This window comes from Ostrinia furnacalis, unplaced genomic scaffold (assembly GCF_004193835.3).
Source record: "Ostrinia furnacalis isolate ACB-3 unplaced genomic scaffold, ASM419383v2 OfSCF1084, whole genome shotgun sequence".
In the NCBI taxonomy this organism is placed as follows: Eukaryota; Metazoa; Arthropoda; class Insecta; order Lepidoptera; family Crambidae; genus Ostrinia; species Ostrinia furnacalis.
This window is the reverse complement of record NW_021131323.1, coordinates 178024-198133: the sequence shown is the minus strand read 5'-3', so window position 1 is coordinate 198133 and position 20110 is coordinate 178024. Positions and strand designations below refer to the sequence as shown.

At 37.0% G+C, this 20110-nt stretch overlaps 4 protein-coding genes and 1 long non-coding RNA gene across 6 annotated transcripts; 1 reads left to right on the top strand and 4 right to left on the bottom strand.

Moving 5' to 3' along the window:
* Nucleotides 1–427: 427 nt before the first annotated feature.
* CIA30 (complex I intermediate-associated protein 30) lies at nucleotides 428–5535 on the bottom strand. Its single transcript, XM_028302160.1, has 4 exons — nucleotides 5120–5535; nucleotides 1777–1994; nucleotides 1068–1253; nucleotides 428–685 (listed from the first exon to the last, which is right to left on the bottom strand). The coding sequence occupies exons 1-4, from the start codon at nucleotides 5412–5414 to the stop codon at nucleotides 443–445; spliced, it is 942 nt and encodes a 313-aa protein (XP_028157961.1). The 5' UTR covers nucleotides 5415–5535; the 3' UTR covers nucleotides 428–442.
* LOC114351100 (transforming acidic coiled-coil-containing protein 3-like) lies at nucleotides 2252–4694 on the bottom strand. The gene has a single exon (XM_028302159.1). The coding sequence runs from the start codon at nucleotides 4508–4510 to the stop codon at nucleotides 2933–2935; it is 1578 nt and encodes a 525-aa protein (XP_028157960.1). The 5' UTR covers nucleotides 4511–4694; the 3' UTR covers nucleotides 2252–2932.
* Nucleotides 5536–5726: 191 nt separating the features above from the next.
* Gnpnat (glucosamine 6-phosphate N-acetyltransferase) lies at nucleotides 5727–9355 on the top strand. Its single transcript, XM_028302129.1, has 6 exons — nucleotides 5727–5984; nucleotides 6220–6436; nucleotides 7480–7607; nucleotides 7691–7752; nucleotides 8021–8161; nucleotides 8469–9355. The coding sequence occupies exons 1-6, from the start codon at nucleotides 5955–5957 to the stop codon at nucleotides 8485–8487; spliced, it is 597 nt and encodes a 198-aa protein (XP_028157930.1). The 5' UTR covers nucleotides 5727–5954; the 3' UTR covers nucleotides 8488–9355.
* Nucleotides 9150–12953, bottom strand: LOC114351083 (uncharacterized). Its single transcript, XR_003655757.1, has 2 exons — nucleotides 12785–12953; nucleotides 9150–12173 (listed from the first exon to the last, which is right to left on the bottom strand). It is a non-coding gene; the product is annotated as an uncharacterized LOC114351083 (long non-coding RNA).
* A 2696-nt stretch (nucleotides 12954–15649) lies between these two features.
* Nucleotides 15650–19563, bottom strand: LOC114351082 (general odorant-binding protein 56d-like). 2 transcript variants are annotated; one of them, XM_028302130.1, is made up of 5 exons: nucleotides 19465–19524; nucleotides 18696–18737; nucleotides 18091–18201; nucleotides 17220–17334; nucleotides 15650–16206 (listed from the first exon to the last, which is right to left on the bottom strand). In XM_028302130.1, the coding sequence occupies exons 1-5, from the start codon at nucleotides 19507–19509 to the stop codon at nucleotides 16073–16075; spliced, it is 447 nt and encodes a 148-aa protein (XP_028157931.1). In that variant the 5' UTR covers nucleotides 19510–19524; the 3' UTR covers nucleotides 15650–16072. The 2 variants fall into 2 exon arrangements, with proteins under 2 accessions (XP_028157931.1, XP_028157932.1); XM_028302131.1 differs by lacking the exon at nucleotides 18696–18737 and having other exon boundaries at nucleotides 19465–19563.
* Nucleotides 19564–20110: the final 547 nt, after the last annotated feature.

The window sequence follows — 20110 nt, the reverse complement described above, 5'->3', positions numbered from 1 at the left end:
TGAACCGAATGATTCGGCCGAATATTCGGTTCGGTACATTTTGAACCGAATATTCGGCCGAACATTCGTATTCGGTTCAATCTACATTCGGTGCATCTCTAATCAAGATCGTTTAATCCAATTTCCCCAGTATGGCACTCAACAAAGTTTATTTTCCCCATTTGCCATGAGATTCTGGTACACCTATACGTAGTGCTGTGCGAGCTGAATTCCACTGTATCGCGTCGTAGCAAGACTCGCATTTATTTAAATCGTCTTGCGGAGTAATCCTTCTGTACCTGTACTATTACTTATTCTGTGCTAGAGCGTCGATGTGACGTCACGGCCGCCAGTTGACTCGACCGAGTCGTACCTAAGCTTTATCAGGCATAGACTAGGTTCTTTTGGTAGTGGTATGTGCGGGGGATATGTTTTTATTACGGCAAGCTTTAGCGACACTATACTACATTATAAACTTTAGACATACGTATACAAATGCCATCCCTTCCTCACTGCTCAATACCGACGTACGTAACCTACGTAGTGTATGAAAATACATACCAACATATTCTATTTCCAAGTTGAATCTACCAGGTATTTTATCACCACACGCTATTCCGAAGTGCGTCACTCTATCAAGTCGCATCCTGTGTTGTTTGTCTTGTATTCGGCCTTTTGAAGCGAAGACGAATTTAGAAAATGGTATCTGGAATAAAATAAAACGCATTCATGTATTGATTATAAGAATAAAGTTTGAAACAACAAATATTTTCGAAGTATACTTCGATTACTTTTTTGTTATCTTAGGATATAAAAAAAATGTAATAGATTTAAAAATTAACAGTAAGAATATTCTCGTGAATTATTGAAACAGCTTTAGACCACCCGCAGACTATAGACTTTTAGTCGGCTGATACTTGGGCCCGATTCTAATTTGTATGAAGAATCGGCCGATACCAAATCAGTGTAATGTGCGCACCATAGAGGAAAGTGTGCGCAATTTCATACATGTCCATACTGATTAACAGCCCGATACAACTATCGGCAGACCAATAGTCTGTGGTCCGCGGCTAGGCTTATTTGTTTACCTTAGCAAGTTGCCAGTAAGGACCGCCTCTGGTGTAAAGCACGTAGTGGTAAATATCATTCCATGTTATGTCATAATACCCTTCACAGGCGATATTCAATAAGTAAGATCTGCCATCACCACGCACTTTCAGTACCAAGGTATTGTATAAATTCCAATTGAATGTTGACTCCCGTTTGAAGGATTTCTGCAAAAAAAAAGAAATAGAATATCCATTATCTCAAACCCATGTTCATGATTCGAGTCGGACCTCGGAGTTCCGAAACGAAAAGAAATAATCAGTCCAAGACTCAGTTACATCACTCGCAACCAGAAGCATCGTCTCGTCGCTATTGGGTATCGCTGCTTTCTCGTGTAATCACCCTAATACGTGAATATCAACCACAGGCCTGTGCGTGCGCTTTATGACAATGACTGCAGTGGGCATTACTACGGTTTTATCGCACAAACGCTGATGATATATCACGTATACTTACGACTCGATCGAACTAACTGCGTACCTCGCCGCGTTCGCCCCGTCCGTACCAGAGCATCGTTGTGACGTCACGACCGCCAGGATAGCTGCGCATCTCGACGGGGTTGTATGTTATAGCATTAATCGAGTTGCAGACGCTAGCGCGCGCCAGATACGCGTTCTATTTGACGAAGCTTTAAATTATACAGACAAAAAAATCAAACATTGTTATCATAAAAGTGGAGTTTGTTCTCACCCTAATTCTTTGAGATCTCATAGCGCAATATCCCGCCTTCTTTATCCTTCCATCCTTAGGCACCCTGGTGTCTAGGATGCCGTGGAACTGGGCCCTGCCAGCCTCACTCAGCTCCAGTTTGCACGTGCTGTAGCCCTGGTTGTGGTCGCTATCGCTCGTAGTCACGAATTTGTCCAATACTGACTGCTCATTGAAGCACCAGATTACATCAGTTTCACCTGTAAAATTATAGAATAACCCTTGTATAGTCAGTAGCATTAGAAAATTGAATTATTTTCATACAAAAATCTTCAAATCTGTCATAATTTGAGCATCCAAAATGATACTGATGACTCCTAAAATATTTTTTGTGGATGAATTATTATTGATTGAATTGAACATAACATAGGCCTACTAAATAAAATTAAATGCTACTGGTATGGCCAGTTAGTATGGCCAGTATGGGAAGGTGTTTCGAAATTAACAACAAAAGTTATAAAAGTCTATAATAGCACTTTATTTTAAAACCCAGAAGTCTAAAGTACATCAAGTAAAACCATGAAGTTCAAACTACATGATAATAAGACATAATTCAAGTTTTTTGGTGGCTTGTACCATTACTTGAGGCACTACTGGCCATATTTAATTAAGTTGAATAATTTTATTTCATCAACATGATCTCAGCTTTTGATCTGGCCTATAATATTTTGATAGTAAAGCCACCATCACAAAATCCAATCGTAATGACCACAAATTGGCGTCTTACTCAAAGTGATGTATAACTAAAATAATAAGCAAAATTGTCACAACTTATAAAATATATAAAATGTCACAATAATATCAGGCACTAATCAATAGGCTAGCCATAATCACAACTTGGCAACAAATTAATATATTCTTACAGTTAATATACTCAACAATTTGTTTCTATTAATATTGCTAAAATTACAAGTCAAGAAGATTATTGTTAACTAGTTAAATAAATGTCATTCCTAAGGCAATATTTAGTTATAATAACAAGATTATTCAGAACATATAATAAAGATCACAGCAGAAATTTTTGAGACCATAATAATACAAAAATACTACAAAGCTTTTAAGTACAGAAAGAGCACCAATACCAAACTTAGTATGAAAAATAAATAATGAGTAAACAATATTTAATTATGAAGCTCCATCAACGAACTTCATTTATGAGCTGGTCACATATTCTTGTTAATTCTTCATTGTCTCTTGTCTTTTGAACTAGAGACTCTTGCAAGGAAGCAATAGTGATCTCATGTTTTTTTATTGTAGCATTCAACTTCGTTATTTCCACATTGTGATTCTTCTTGATGCTTTCCAAAGTCTCATTCGCTTTTGTTAAGTTATCAGATGTCACTTCTTTAAGGTTGTTATACAATACATCATATTTCTTCATGCCAACTTCATATTCGGAAATCTTTTGTTCAAATATTTTCTCTCTATCTTTAACTTCCATTATTACACTTTTACATTTTTCATATTTGGATAGCAAATCATTAAATGAACTTTCCATGCTGGCAAGGTGATTCAGGGCTTGGTCTCTCTCTAAAACCAATCTTTCCTGAGTTTCATGGAACTGAATTTTATCACGCTGTTGCTCACCAATCAAAGATGAAATAGTTTTTTCATATTCTTCCATAACAATACTCATTTGTTTGTTGCTTATATTCTTTTCATTGACCTGCTGAGTCAACTTATTTTCCCTGTCCTGTAAACTATCTTTCTCATCCATCAATTTCTTAATTTTAGACTCCAACTCTTCAATTGTTCGTGAATATCTATGTTCTTTATCCTGAAGTGCAGATCTTAGTTCTCTGTTTTCTTGTCTGAGAAGAAGGACTTCTTGATCTTGTTTTTGTAGAATAACACGAAGGGATTGAAGTCTGTCTACCTCTTGCGCACTGTAGTTGTGGTAACGGGGGCTCCGTGGAGCTGCAGTGGGTGGTGTGCTGCCTGCGATGCTTATCAATCTATCTGTGGCTACTTGTGTCGGAGTGAGTATGGCAGATACACTACGAATCAGGCCTGGAGTAGGTCGAGTGTGTGAGGCACTTGATTTAGTAGGTTCACAATTCACTACAGGTGGCACAACTTGCATTGGCTTCTCTCTCACATTGGACACTTGAATAGACCCAACAGACATGGAATGTTTGGGTGATGCGACGTGACTATCCGTGAATCCAGAAGCCGCACTGCCAGTCTCGTAACCGATGTCACCCTCTGTAGAATCTGCTATAGATTCACTATGTTGTGATGATCCCAGAGATTTAGCAGCATAGAGTGGATCAAACTTAACAAATAAACTTTCCTTGCCTCGGTCTATAAGATTGTGATTGCGGTTGGATTCTGCACATTTCACCAAGTAATCTAAACTTGTAGCATCAATGAACATATCGTCGTAGGCTGGAACTTCTTGCATTGTAACGTCACATATACTATCAAACTCGGATCCGGTGAGGAGATCGTTTGTGACATCGGGCTGGTCCATTAGATCTGTAGATTTTTTTGGAGACAGTGCCATTAGATCACCCATGGAAGATACAGGAGTAATGAAACTATCATCTGACGTAGCTGCACTTCCTCGAGCCGACAACATCTCTTTTTTTATTTCACTGCTTCCACTTCCACGGCCCAAAATAAATTGAAATTTTTGATAAATATTCTTCAAACTACTGTTTTGGTTAGGAACTGGCGATGACGAAGAATCAACAGTCAAGATATTTGAAAACATTCGTTTCTGGTTTAGTTTTAACAGTATAGTATGCAAAAGTATAATAAAACTATAAAAGTGTTCGTCGGTGCTATTTTCGTCACGTAAAAGGCACAAATAGAAACAAAACAAAGTTTATTTTCAACGATTTCCTGGCAACGGATTTTTATTTTGAATCGTGTACAATGAATGAATGAACTAAAGGAAATGGCTGACGAACCATAGACTAAAGAGCAGGGACCGAATGATACTAATAAAAGTAAAGCTTGAATATAAACCAATGGAGTGTCTCAACTTATCAACAAATAAGTCTGATTAATGAAACACTAGAAAAAAGCGGCTATTACATTATACAGGCTCGTTTGATTCGTATTGACGATTAGGTAGTTAGTGTTTCTTTTTAAGTTTTTTATTTTCCATTAAATTCAGAAAGATTTTTTTGAAATTGCCGTTCTTTCTTCATAAGACACAGCTTTGTTTTGAGAAATTAACGTGGTGACACGACACTTCACATTGATCTATATGCCTCGATTACATTACATCAATACAACACAAATTAATGGAGCCAATGCATTATGTAAATGGGATAAGCTTTAATTAGTTCACACTCACAGAATTAGTATAACTTACCTGGACGAGCAACTAGAAGGGGGTCTGTTTCAACAAGATCCTTGACTTCTTGAGACAGCAAACGAAACTCATTCTTTATTTCTTTAAAGCCATTCTTCAGATGTTCCTTTAGGGAAACTTTAATCGCAGTATCATAGCCACCTTTTCTGTCTTTCTCCCAGAATAACCAACGTTTGGTAACATTTTGTGTTGCTGGAAAATGTAACTCGCCACACTTATTTATGTGTTTACACAAAGTTGAAAAATTACGGTGTTTTATGGAGAATTTTACACCTATATTCACTAATGATGTCATTTGTAACACCTTTATGAAATCAGCATTGAGTGTGCTATTGATAATTTATATAAAAACTAACTTTTTTCAGATATTTTCTTCCCGACCCGACAGTCTAAAATCAAGCAATCAGCTGTTTTTGACAGTGACAGATGATGAACGAATGGTAGTTTTTTTTTAATTTCCATAAATATTTTTAGGGATGGTGCACATTTGCAATAGTTCTTCTCCAAAACGAAAAGCGAAACTTTTTGACAATGGCAACAATTATCGACCAAGTTGGCAAAAAAATCCGCGCGGGAGTGAACGACGAGACCTTTCATTCATGTTCATGTCTTTCACTGTGTCTTTCACTTTCGCTTTTCCATTTTTTTTTCGAGTTCTTCTTGATAACAGATGTTCTTGATTGAATACCTACCACGTATGCGTAGTAGATTCTACGTGTTTTTGTTAATTTAGATAACCCGGATATTTCCAAAATACAAGTGTGTTAAAAGTTCCCATGATATAATGTAATTATTTTATTTAAAAGTTAAACCTGACAATAAATTAACTGAAAAAATGGGAATGGATAAACTAAGTTTAAATGGGGTAAGTATTTATTTATTTATTACAAAACTATAATTAAAAGTTGTTTTTGCTTACGTTAGGTATATTTGATCAAGATAAAAATATTTCCAATTAGGCTGTTACTTTTATGATTTAAAACTACCTGACGCAAAATAAAAAGTAGGAAATATACAATAACCCTTATATTTTGACTAGATTCACATTCTTGGCTGTAACTATTCAAGGTATCATTAAAACTAATTTTCATATGTTTTAGGAGGGAAAATCAGAGTATCTCTATGCCCCTGAGATACTCAAAAGGCTGGACTTTAACAAAAGCCCAGCGATATTCAAACCGAAGATCAGTGCAGCACAGCCCGGTGAAGACTGGATGGTTGTGAGGCCGCTGCAACGCTTAGATTATGATAAAGGCTTCCTGCAGCTGCTGGGACAGCTTACTAGCGTTGGAAATGTGTCAAGAAAACAGTTTGATGGTAAGAACTAAAGGAAATTACCAATAAATAAATATAAAACCTACTATCAGTGTAATTCACTTTCATGAAACGAATTAGATAATGTTAATTTACTTATTTATTAACTCAAACAATCATTTTACTAGCCCAATTATATTTATTTATTGTAGTTTAGATCTGCCCCTTGTAATGTTAAATGATGTTTACTTTTTTTTAAAGTAGGTAGGTATTTCTGGTAATGTTTTCATAAGTTTTTTTTGTGATTCTATCCACTTACTAGTAATATTAGATCTTGACTGAACATTCAATTAACTAGCTAAAAAGTATGTTGCAGTTTTTAAATTAATAGGTAATTGAATTTTGTTGACCCTGTTCATCAAAGTACCTATACAAAAGTAATTATAAATAATAACATCAAGTTGTAGGGTTAGGATTGTGTTTCAATTTAGTATTCCAATAGGTCTTATTTTTTTTAGGCTGTAATTAAGTAAAGATTTTATACATATGTATGACATTCTTTGAATGCACATTAGCAGTGAACAAAAAATTAATATTGATTGATAATAAAAATCCTATACTATTTTCTGGGAAACATAAAAAAATCGGAAAATGATCTACCAAATGTGACTCATAAAATCATGATTATTATATTTGATTACTGGTAGATATCTTCATGTTCTTGTAAATACGAATGAAGTGTTTAATAAATCTGATAACGATTTATTTAATCAATTTGTAGCGCCCAAACTGGTTTTTAAATATGCGCGGAAGATAGAATGTGGAATTCTTATCGCCATTTAGCTGACGCGACCTTGGAATAACTCAGCCCCTCGCTAATAAGCTACTGACCTTTCAAAGGCCTTGTTTCTTCCTGCTTTTGACTTTGCAATATTATGATCTAGAACTCTAGGCACATGTTTACCAACTTGAACTTTTTCTTTCAATCTATGTTGCTTGGACCTTCAAGTATTTTATGGAATCGTTTTTTAGCTCTTTTTGAATTTGGAGCCGCCTTTATAAATAAGTTAATTTTAATTAATCAATTTATTTTCTTATATTTTCAGACCGGTTTACTCAAATGAAAGTATCTGGAGGTTACTATGTAACCGTCATAGAAGATACCCGCATTTCCAAAATTATCGGCGCTGCTACGCTTACCATTGAGCAAAAGTTCATACACAACTGTTCTTATGTAAGTTTTATTCTTTGTTTTCCGTGATTTAATTTATATTACTTACCTATTTAAATAAATAAAACATTTTTATTATTTTTTAGCGTGGGCGGCTGGAAGATGTGGTTGTTAACGATACGTATCGCGGGAAACAACTTGGAAAGCTGTAAGTAATAGTACTCAAAATCACAATATTAAAATAGCTACAACTATCATAATCATTTTCTCATATCATAGTCATAGGCACTTTCTAATTAGGCGTTTTGAAACGAACTTTAGTCGTCCGTTTGCAGTATCGCACACGGAAAATTGTATGACAACTGCGTCGGTGCGGTCCTGTAAATGCATGACAAACGCCATCTCAAAACGCCTAATTTGAAAGCGCCTATAAACTTATGTCATTGTGGGTAAACAATCTACAATATCTTTTCCAGGATTGTGGTGACTGTATCCCTGCTGGCGCAGGAGCTTGGCTGCTACAAGATGTCTCTGGACTGCAAAGACAAGCTGATAAAGTTCTACGAGACCCTCGGCTACAAGATGGAGCCAGGCAACTCTAACGCCATGAATATGAGGTGGGTTTTTTACTCCATACTGTATCGCAGTCGGCTAGCAAACGGGTAGTCGTTTTCAAAAACCTTTTTAAAATGCGGCGGTTCAACGATTAGCCGGATTGAATGCGGCTGAGTGAAAATTCACACATACATAACATTTTACATCATACATTCTGCAGTCACTCATTATCACTTTTAATTATCCTTATATTATCGGCTAATGTGACTTTAGCACATTCAAAATAGGTTACTGCAATCATCGGAATCTTGGCCGAATACTTATTATATTTTGTACTTTTATTTGAACGACAAATTATTATCTTTTCAGATTCGATGATCCATCCTGACAATTAGCCGCTGGGACGTCCGACCTGCGCTCCAAACTGTAAGTACGATACAGCGGCCGAGCAGACTTCGCAGCATTCGCCACGCCACGCCTCATCGCCACCCCTCAGACGGCGCCAAGTGCGACTTTGAACCTTGTTACATTGAAAATAAACGTTACTGTTTTCTTAGGACCATTAGGTTTTGTAAAGCGGGAGCTATGCCTGATACTTAGCCGAGGTTTGGAGTCTCTTATGTTAAGAAGACAGGAGTAGATTTACTAAACCGACCCGACCCGTCTAACTTAATTACCGACTCGCGGATGACTTAATTCTCGATTGCCCTTGAAGTATTTCTTTCTGTTTCTATGAAACCAAAGTAAATACGAACGAGGATTCCTGTCTACCTAGAGAGACAGACCGGTGTTTGATGGGTCTGGAAGGTAACATGATCTTTAGAAACGACACTCGGTTAAATATCAGGCTTAAAAGATACCGCGAGTACTCGTACTATACAGATTAATTAAAGTTGTAAAAATATTCAACATAAAATGTGTTATTTGATATTTGTTGCCTCATAAATATTGTATTTCTTCCTAGTTGTTGTGATTTCTGCTTGGTTGGTATGCTACAGTTGCAGGGTCAATTTGCCTATCCATCAAAAATGAGTGATCAACTTTATATTAATTTGACTGCCATATTTGATGGGGTTGTAAATTGATTATGGGTGTCCTAGCACATAATGTGTTGATTAGATGATAGTTTATTTTTGTATTGCTAATAACATTTTTTTGTTGCTTGATTTGTTTATTTTGTATATGTGATTAATTTTGTCATTGAACTAACATATTTTTTTACATTTCATTGCCGCATTAAAACATGTATTTGCTTAGTTACCTGGTTTCATTTCAATAAAACTAAAAAGTATTTTTTAAACTTTTATTTACAGAAGTGTAAATTTTTATAGCAGACAGAATAAGTAATTTTGTTACCCACTCATTTCCATTCAACAAGCCATGAACAGATAATTTAAAAAACAAATTTTAATAAATAAAATTACACAAAAACTTAATTTTACCATTTAAGTTTGATAACTTGTGTGATTGTTTTAACTTAAAAAATAAAACGAACGGAACTTACAATAATATAATACATGCAGCGGAATTGAAGCTACTGTTTTAATACACAGTAAACTAATAACGTAATAATAGAACTTGCTTGTAGGTATAATAAACCAACGCTTCGCTAATCATAATGAATTTAAAAAATATAGGTATGTTAATTATCATAATTGGTTTTTAAAGCGTATCGAGTACAGTACGGTAAATAATTTTAATGAGCAGCCGTTTCGTTGCTTTGGGCACATTGATGTTAGAATTTAAATATGGCGATTAAGAACACGATTGATTTCAAGAGATTTTTAATGAATAATAAATAATTAAATTCAACTAGCCAATATAACATTATAGGGTAAAAAAATCATAGACCGTTTCAGTCTAGCGGTTAGACATTAAATTACATATAAAATTGATACGCAATAATACATATAAAATACACGACCTATTCATACTAACAGCTATCAGTCCTCGATACTTGATATCGCATTAATATAATCAAGATATTCAATCTGAAGATAATATTAAAGTGGTGAGTGTTCTTTTTCTACAATGTCAAGTATCGGTGCTGGAATGTTACAGCGCGTCCATCAAATTCAACATACAAGCACTTACAACAAATTGACACCCTCATTTGCCGATTGCACACATTCCCATTAATTTCGTCGTAAGAAAAAGCAATTTGTTTTATCTGTACATTTAAATATTTGATTATCATATGCGTAGTTACAAGCTAGAGGGAAACATTGTGATGTATTACATTTATGCTGTTTACAGAAACGTGAAGCACTGAAAACGACCCACGTGTCTATAAACAGTGCTATTATTCGATAAAACAATGGAAAAACCACCGCGATTCGATCATCTCGTCATTCTTTTGACGTCACTAAGTACAATTCGAAAATATTCTTTTTAATAGCCTTACTGGCGTCTAGTCTCACTTGAGCGTTCTATACTTGGTGCATCTTAGTTTACAAAACTTGATCCCTAATATCGACCAATTAAAAAACAAGTCATCGATGTAGCTAACTTCTGTTTATTACTATTGTAAATACATAAATAGATTGACAAACATGTTGGTGATCGCAAAACGTATAAAATTCACAATTTCGTCTATATTAGTGGAGAATAATTAGCAAAATATAAAAGCTACCCCTATAACCCCAGTTTCTAAAATTGGCCAATAGTTCAGCAATCACAGCGATGTAATTTAGAAACAGGATTTAAGATAAATAAGACATAAAATAACACACCTTAAACTTATAAATGCTTTAAATAATATAATTTATATACACGCGTAAAACGCAAAAATAATAACAATTGACTAATAAAGTTGTAACACATAATTGCGAGAAACAAAAGAAGTTATTTATTATGACCACAATTTACTTTTGTAATGATGAAGACGTTAGAAAAAATTTGTAAAGAACAATTCCTGAATTGCACATTTTTGGGAGCCAAGAGAGAAGATTGCGCTCCTACGCTGCATTTAAGACACAATTTCACAAGTTTTTTATTTATACACATTGGTATGTACATATAAGCATGGTAAGGGTCTCTTTATAAATACAGTAATAATAGGTACTGATGTAATTATCTTACATCAATGGACAGTTAACTAACTGTTTGATTTGCCATTCATTCAACAGACCGAAAAAAGCATGAAATAAACCCTTATGGAACAGACAATCGTTAAAATTTCATCCAATGGTGAGATGTAAAGTCTCAAACATGTATGTAGCATTACAAGTTATTTTGTAATAAAACTGTTCGAAAAAATCAGACAGGCGATACAAAACAAATAGCATGAAATTTTCTCGATTAGTTTTATAATGTGCTATTTAGCCTACCAGTTCCTGTGTGGTTAGATGTAAGTGTCACAAATCATAGTTATATCACTCTGAACAAAAATCGGGCTAAAACTGCCAGTGCGAGGGTCGATAAAGTCAAGGTGTGAGTATCCATGTCCGTGACAGCGTACTGAGGAGCTTTATGGGCCATGTCAGCCCCTCGTGAGAGAGACCCGGGCACAAATAACAACGAGTAAAAAGGTATATTTACCTTTGCGGTATGAGTCTCGGTCTCAGGGCAGCGGTAGCATAGGGGTCACTAGAAGGGCGGCGCGACACCTGATAACTTGCTACCGAGCTTCATGGGCCCTGTTAGCCCCTCTCAGAGACGGGTACAAAGGTAACGAGTGAAAGGTACAACTTTTAAAGGTTCACATTTGCGTTGGTATGTCCCAGGGGCATAAGGGGGCAGGGTGGGAGTCGCTAGAAGGGCGGCGCGGATTCAGACAGCTAGCTGCTAAGCTTTATGGGAAACTGACCCCCTCTGAGAACTGAACTAATACAAAGTGAACCACGGGTAAAAAGGTACATTCACCTTTGCTTTGATGTCACGTCTTGGAGGCATGTGCCCTCGGTGTTATTAGTGGACGTCACTAGAAGGGCGGCGCGGGCCCGGACAGCTTACTGCCAAGCTTCATGGGCCCCTGCGCGCGCGCCGAGCGCCGCGCCTCCATCTCACGCTGCCGTTGCAGCTTGCGTTCTTCGCGCTTGCGCCGCATCTCGTCCATTTTAGACGCGTTGTTCTCTGAAATTGAAAAATAAATAAATAAAACATTCCGTAATCAATGATGGGAGTGACAATGCCGTAATAATGTAAGTCATTTCATAAACAGTAGTTCTGAAATTCTGCCCAAACTGAAACAAATGCTGGTACCGGCCTCAGCGCTCTGGCTGGATGACGACGTGCTCAGGGCCGAGGCCTAGAACCATAACGGAAAGGGTGTTTCACCGTTCGCGTTCTCCTCAATATGCACGAACTCGCCGTCCTTCCAGCCGCCGCTCTTTGGTGCGCGGCGGGCTGGTGCTCGACTCACCAGGGCCGTAGCTAGGGAGGGGGCCGGCCAGCTAGGAGGGGCGGGTGACTCACTGCCAGAGCCGAACCTAAGGAGAGGGGCCACAGGTCACTCACCATCCACGTTCTCCTCAATAGGCTCGAACTTGCCGTCCTCCCAGCCGCCGCTGTTCTGGTGCGCGGCGGGGCGGTGCTCGGGCCACGTGACTTACCAGGGCCGTAGCTAGGGAGGGGCCAGGTGTTTCGCTGTCAGGGCTGTAGCTAGGGAGGGGGCAGTATGAGGCAATGCTAGGGCGGGTGACTCGCTGCCAGAGCCGTACCTAGGAAGGGGCCGGGTGACTCACCGTCCACGTTCTCCTCGATAGGCTCGAACTCGCCGTCCTCCCAGCCGCCGAGCGAGTCGCCGCTGTTCTGGTGCGCGGCGCACGGTGGGCTTATATTAGAGCTTCATAGACTTAGCGTCGCTCAAAAATCAAGTGCCGAATTTTGAAAAAATAAATATGCCAATGTGTTCCTTTACCAAAAAGGAATATTTTATGTTATGTAACGTTTCTTGATAAAGTTATTATTTAATAAGTTATTGACAATTTCCTTTTTTTTTGTATGGAGCTCAACATTTATTTTAATTTTATTCGANCACTGCAAAAGCAGCTGAACTGAGCCTTGCTGACAAGGTTTCAATATGACGACCCCACTGAAGTTTAGAGTCTAAAGTGATTCCCAAGAATGTTGTGGAACTTATGCTATTTAATGGTTCATTCTTCACCATCAATTGTGTGGGAACCTGCCTCACATTAGGTAAAGTAAATTTAATACACTTAGTTTTGTTTGCATTTAACAATAAGTTGTTAACAGTAAACCAATGCAAAACCTGTGAGAGTGTGTCATTTATATCATCAAGGTTTACTTTACCTCTATCAACTTTGAAAATGAGAGATGTGTCATCAGCAAATAACACAATATCACATAGATCTTTTACAAAGTAGGGAAGGTAATTAATGTAAATAAGAATTAGCAAAGGTCCCAATATCGATCCCTGCGGCACACCCATGGTAAAAATAAAATGGTCTCACTAAAATAATGTAAGTTTGAGCTAGACAAGTTAAAAAAAACTTCAACTAACGTAATTTATTTAGAGATAGGAAACAAAGTGATCGACGAAGATAGGTGCCTACTATACTTCTAGCGTTTTAAAAAGAAAATTGGAAAGACAAATGATCTAGATTTGCTGCTCACTGACTCATGCAATACCTACACAAGAATTACACTGTACAAAGAGAGTCACGAACCTACGACAATCTTCCCACGTAATTGAATTCACTACATTAAATCCCTCTNTGGGATTAGCCTGTGTCACATCTCAACTGATGTCTTCGGCGCACACTACTCGATATTTACTATAATTGTTGTAATTGTATTTTTATTATTAATGATGCAAAACCAGTCCCAGTCCTGGACTCGTTTATTGAGTATTAATAGTGGGTATCTAGTTTTGCTATTTTATTAGGGCAGTAAAACTGGAGATGGGTTGTTTTGCATTCATAAGTAAATGAAAACATTAAAAAATTGTTTGTAAGCTGTCTGTATTTGCATGTGTTTATTTTTTCACGAATATATCATATTGAATAGGTCGTAAGATGGGAAGTACCTAGGTCAAATAAAACTTAGAGGTATTTCGTCGTAAAGGTAGTCGTCAAAAATAGCCATGTTTTCACCGAATGCCTACTTACAAATTTTAGTATCTTACTAAACCTAATTTTATATTCCCAAACGTGAATATAAGTCCAATGGCTTCATCCAGTGCCTTCCTGCAACCTTTACCTAACCTATAGGTCGTTTGTCCACCTTAAGGGCATTATGTTGACATACTAATTTATGTAACGATCTTTTTAAAAAACTGCCTTCCAAAAAGGAGGATATGACATCCTCCTTTTTTGAAGTCGGTTAACAATCTGACCCCGTGTGCGCGGGCGCATGTCTAATTAGTAAATTTAAACACGATCTTGTTGAAAAATAAGTAGTGGACGAAAACCTCATTTTTTTGGAGTCGGCTAAAAATAAGCCCCCGTGTGCGCGGGCGCAGGTCTAATAGCTAAATTGCAGCGCACAATGAGCGGGCAGCTCCGATCATTGATTTATTGTTGTCCGTTGACCCGTACGGCCTCTGCGATTTTTATATTATACCTACCAATTCAATGGAAAGATACAGCAGTTTATGAAAAAAATGGCTAAGTTTTCATGATTATGTAGGTTATTTAATTTTATAATAGTGTGCACTTTTTCACTTGTAACGACTTTAATAATTTTTTTACGATGGCGGGCTAAGACACTCCAAACTAATAATTACTTGCTTAAATGTAGGTACTCGTAAATTATATCAATAGACTATACCGATTTTTAAGTTATCTAGACTTAAGTACATCTTTCTGATCTGTGTTTACAAATCTTCATGTGTCTCTCTTAAATTAAATTCATAAAATTCATTTATTTTTGCAAATAGGCTTTAAATAAGCGCTTTTACACGTCGCACGTCCAGCGCAAGAAACTCAGACACTATTGTCAGCCTCCTTTTCAAGGTTTTACAGTCTTAAAAATATACAAATTATAGTCTATACAAAGTATTGATGCGAGCTAGGTAGTTAAACATTCCAAACATTTTTATCTTTTAATAATCATCAACTTTATAGTAGCCCTTTTTCATTAAGGTNAATTTATGTTCTTTTGTTCTCAATGAGATAAACGAGTTTAACTTGTTGTTTCCGCTGCATTCTAGCTACGTAAGTTCTACGAGTAGAAGCAATCCAGTATTTAGACTAGGCGCAGACCAAGGATTTTTAGTTAACCGATAGTTGGGCCCGATTCTAATTTATATGAAGAATTGGCCGATAAAATCGGTATTTATAGTGTGCACACTTTCATACATCTCTATTCTCCATACTGATTAACAGCCCGACCCAACTATCGGCCAACTAAAAGTTGGTGGTCTACGCCAAGGCTTAATGTGTATGGCCTAATAGTGACTTCAAATTGTCGATGTGACGTATATCGCCCCAGATTAGATTCTGGATAGATCATGTTTTTTTTAACTAAGTATCTTCATTTAATAATAATTTTATCAAAACTCGGTCTTTTGCTATAAATGGGGAAATAAAAACCAATATTCTTCTTCTTCTTAATTTTGTCATAAATGGGGAAATAAAAACCAAAACTATAATTCCACTGTTTATTTCTCTAATTAATAAATTCGCTTGGGCAGTCACCGTATTGATAAAGATTTTACAACCAAATTGTTCCCTGTATTTAATTTCACTTGGATGAATTTAGTAGTAATAGAACATGTAACTATTATGACATGGTTTTTGAAAATAAAGGTTACAAATTGATGTTTTTAGATGATGTTGATACTTCGATAACTAAAGCCAATGATGATGAACCAAAGTATTTGCCTTTCAATAAACAGGTTATCTCAATTGCTCAAGCTAAGTGTCAGTTTGGGGTCATAACTGACTTGACCGATTCGTAGGTCACTGTTGATGTCACTATCAACTGACTAGTATAGGAACAAATGACATTGGCCATGGATCACCAATCTTGAAGGCAGCTTGAGCAAAAAGATACTCTATTTGGAGCTCTTATTGGGTCAAAATGGCGTGTTTGGGGTCCTTTTCGTAGTAGCACTTGACGTAGTTCCAGGCTGTCTGGTGGGGGGTGTTCCCTTTGTTGGCTAGACAGGCGTCGATCACCTTCTCTACCGCTGGCTTATCAGCTGTGGACAATTTTGTACATTCAATAATATATTAAATTTAATTTTTCAATGTTTCTCTTAGTTAATACGTAGGACGCCGTGAGCCTTACTAGGTGAACCTCGAACAATGTGTCTAGTGTCTTGGCAGTCAATGACTTAAGATACCAGTTGCAAAACAATATGAGTTCCAATAAGTGTTACCAAAAATTTTTGGGATGATAATAAATTACTTTAAAATACCTATTTTGCTTGTTTTTTCCTTGATAACGAAGTGAAAAAAAAGATCATGTCTGCAACATTCAACTGTTAGATTTTTTATCTAACAGGATAAAAATGGCGATTGTGCTTTGCATCGATTACAAGCCCGAAAAACAAAGGCCAATTATAATTCGAGCTTAAATCGATTCCATGTACCGTCTACAGCATATCAGTTTACCACAATATGTCGTTCTTAATAAAAGTATGTTCAAAAATATTGAGCCGTATGCCACTAAGACACGGAGTTGAAACATTATGCTCTTATTCAAGTTCTGGTGTCTGATCGTATACAAATGGAGTGGACAAATGCAGGGTAGTCAAATTGCGTTATAACTATTAAGTCGATATGGTGCATCAGGTAGAATCGAAGCGATACCTTTTGTAAGTTCACTAACACCATCAGAACCTGTTTTATTACAGTCTATATTTGTGTAAATCTATGTCAGTACATCAGACTCTTGTTTCAAAATATCACCTATACAACTATAGGTACCTACTTAAAGATGCTACTGTCACTGCTTGCAGCTTGTTTAGCAAATTTTCAGACCAAATATTTGTCGCAAAATAACATCTATTACAACCGTATTAGATGCCATTCTTATTCTCATCAGCTTGATATTCTTGTCTGTATAAGCTATTTACCAAACGCCACACGTCCAACGTATGAACCCAGAAAAAAGTATTGGCACTAGCGTTGGAACAAGCTATTTTTAAGTCCACACTGTTGGACCAACGTTTGGGCTAACGTTACCTTACAGTAATAGATAAATACATACCTGGGTTGGGAACTTTAGCCAGGGCGACGTCCTTCTTGAACTTGCCCTCCTTGGTCATCAGCTCCGACTTGATCATCATGCAGAGGGCGTACTTCTTCAGGGCATCATTTTCGGTCTGCAACAATAAGAGGTCATCATCATCATATCAGCCACAGGCCTCCCCCTATTGTCCAAATTGGTCGATTGGCAGTGGCCAGCATCCAACCGACAGTAAATAGTTACTTACCTAAATGTATTTTCTTACGTTTCAATTTCTATCGTTATAGAAGGAATTAAAGCAGTACCTATATCATACGCAAACAATGACTAATATTATAGAAACAGGTTTTTAGCCTATGCGCAGACCATCGATTTTTCGTCGGCCCATAGTTTAGTCGAGCAGTTGATCAGTATGGGCATGTATGGAAGTGCACACATAACACCTATTTGATTTGGACGATTCTTCATACAAATAAAAATCGGGCCCAACTATCGACCAACAAAAAATTGATGGTCTTTTTTTATGCACAACGAGGAAGCTCTTGGCCTGTATCCTGTATCTCACCTAATGGTAAGTGACGATCAGGCCGAAGGTGGAAGCGAGCTTCACCCGGAATCCTCAACCACGGAGGAACTGGCTATCTTACCTCTAACTGCCGGAACACAGTAATGTTAACATTGTTGTTATGGCGACAGACTTAGGTAAGATGGTGGTAGCTAGCCAGGCGGACTTAGAACAAGCCCTACCACCAACCAAACCGAACAGAAAAATCTGCCCCCACTGGGAATCGAACCCGGGACCTCTGCGTCTGAAGCAGGTGGTCTTACCACTAGACCACAGCGCCTAGACTTACAGTTACAGAAAATGTGTGCGTCTGTAATATTTTCGTACCTTGTAATCACCAGTCTTCACCTTGTTCACCAACGCTTCTTCCACCTTCGTCTCCGATAGGCATTCTGACTTGTGCTTCTTCAACTTCTCCTTTTGCTCATCGGTGAAGGACTGAACAAAATAATAATGTCAAGTTACATTTCAATTCAAATTATTTTATTTCAAGTTTAGGTTAAAATGAGGTCCGGACTCTACAGGAGCTAGCAAAAGTAAATTTGTGTTAGTTCTGTAATTAACTACTTTATTTTATAAAAGTAGATTGGCTGATAGTTAGCCCTAGAGTGGGCGCGCTATGAGCATTTTGCCGCCCTTTGCAAAAAAAGTGTTAATAATTCGTAAAGCAATAAATTGCCCTCTAAGTGTGAGCTTTTAGTAGCTGCCCCTGCGTTCGTTCCCAACTCATTCTGAAAAGCTTAACGCCATCAAATTCAAATTATTTATTGTATGTCACATAGGTAAGGGTTGGTAGAACATAATTTTGTATAATAATATGTGACGCCCAGTGAAGGCGTTGCAAAAACTTAAAAAATAACATTTACATTTATCATTAAACAATTGCATCAACAATCAGTGCATGAATGGCCTCTTGAGGATGAGATTCTTACCGTCAGGTTACGCCACGCGGCAATTTTCTCACCGTACGCCCACTCATGTAAGTAAAAATTTGTCTCATAAATTAGACCTTACTTTGTAGTGTATTTATTTTTTATTTGTTGTAAAGGCTAAAAAAATATTTGAATTAAAGAATTTAAAAGTATCACGTGTTAAATTGAAAAATAAAAAAAATAATAGATTTTATGACATTATTTAAGATTTTATTTACTTCATCATTATTATCATTTCAGCCATAGGACGTCTAGTCCATAACACATATGCTGAACATAATATGAACATTGCACACACCTATGTCAAGTCTATATTGCCGAAACATAATCACTGTACAAAGGAGCGGCAAAATGCTCCCCACGCGCCCACTGGCGTTACGAAAAAAGACGAGCTCNACGAGCCCACTCTAGGGTTAATTGCTTTTCAGTGAGTTCTAAGGTTCAAGAATTTAAATTCTAGGTACGAGTATTATAGCAAATTAAAATACAAACAAAACACTTGGCAAGGGCTACGATTAATGTGAATATTCTTTGCAATGAACCTGTTTAAATGCCCACAGAACCGATGCTCAGCATATTTATTTTTATTTATAACTTTATTGCAAACATAAAGACTAACCCAAAAGGCTGTAAAGGGAAGACCTATCCCTTATCCGATCTTGATAAACACCAATGATTTTTACGAGTAACTTTATAGCGAACAAAAAGACCAACGCCATAGTATCTAAAGGGCAGAACAGATGGCTATATTGATAGTGATAAAACTCACCTGGGCCACAACGAAGCAGACGGCGAGCACGACTAAGGTCTTCATGGTGGAATGATGCGTACCCGTGGGCAGACGCAGCTTTATATAGCCCGGGGCGTGCGCAGGAGTCGATCCGTTTACGCAGGACGTTCAGGGGTGGTGAATTGTTTATTCAAAATTAAAATGGAATATTTTTTGGGTTAATTTTTATTTAAAAAAAGATAAAACGCACTTATTGTCGGTACTAGCCGATATATTATTGTCTCAAAGTGGTAGAGCAAGATATTTGTGACGTGTATGCGCCCTGAAAAGAGCCAACATACTATAATTATTATGAATATTCTTATGTGTAGTTAAATCATAATACGGTATTTAGAGTTACATTTTTGAATAATTACTAATTAGTATAATTTAGCATAAAACTATTGTTATTATAACTTCACGGTAATATTCATATTTCCTTGAGCGATATTCATATTAATTATTTATACGAGCTCTGTCTGTGACCTTTTCATAAATAATTGGATGTCTAGACAATTTGACCTATATTAAAGACTAGCGGCCGCCCGCGACTTCGTCCGCGTGGATCCCGTTTTACCCCCTTCATCTATCTTACGCGGTTTAGATTTTTTCATACAAATGTTTTTTCCCGCTAACTCCCGTTCCC

Coding starts and splice junctions, on each gene's coding strand:
- LOC114351100 (XM_028302159.1), bottom strand. CDS start 4,510: ATGTTTTCAAATATCTTGACTGTTGATTCTTCGTCATCGCCAGTTCCT.
- CIA30 (XM_028302160.1), bottom strand. CDS start 5,414: ATGACATCATTAGTGAATATAGGTGTAAAATTCTCCATAAAACACCGT. Junction 1,995..5,119: donor CCTTCTAGTTGCTCGTCCAG/GTAAGTTATACT, acceptor ATAATTTTACAG/GTGAAACTGATGTAATCTGG. Junction 686..1,067: donor CTTACTGGCAACTTGCTAAG/GTAAACAAATAA, acceptor ATTTTATTCCAG/ATACCATTTTCTAAATTCGT.
- Gnpnat (XM_028302129.1), top strand. CDS start 5,955: ATGGGAATGGATAAACTAAGTTTAAATGGG. Junction 5,985..6,219: donor ATAAACTAAGTTTAAATGGG/GTAAGTATTTAT, acceptor CATATGTTTTAG/GAGGGAAAATCAGAGTATCT. Junction 7,753..8,020: donor GGGAAACAACTTGGAAAGCT/GTAAGTAATAGT, acceptor TATCTTTTCCAG/GATTGTGGTGACTGTATCCC.
- LOC114351082 (XM_028302130.1), bottom strand. CDS start 19,509: ATGAAGACCTTAGTCGTGCTCGCCGTCTGCTTCGTTGTGGCCCAG. Junction 18,202..18,695: donor CCGCGTGGCGTAACCTGACG/GTAAGAATCTCA, acceptor TATTTTGTTCAG/TCCTTCACCGATGAGCAAAA. Junction 16,207..17,219: donor GGCTAAAGTTCCCAACCCAG/GTATGTATTTAT, acceptor AATTGTCCACAG/CTGATAAGCCAGCGGTAGAG.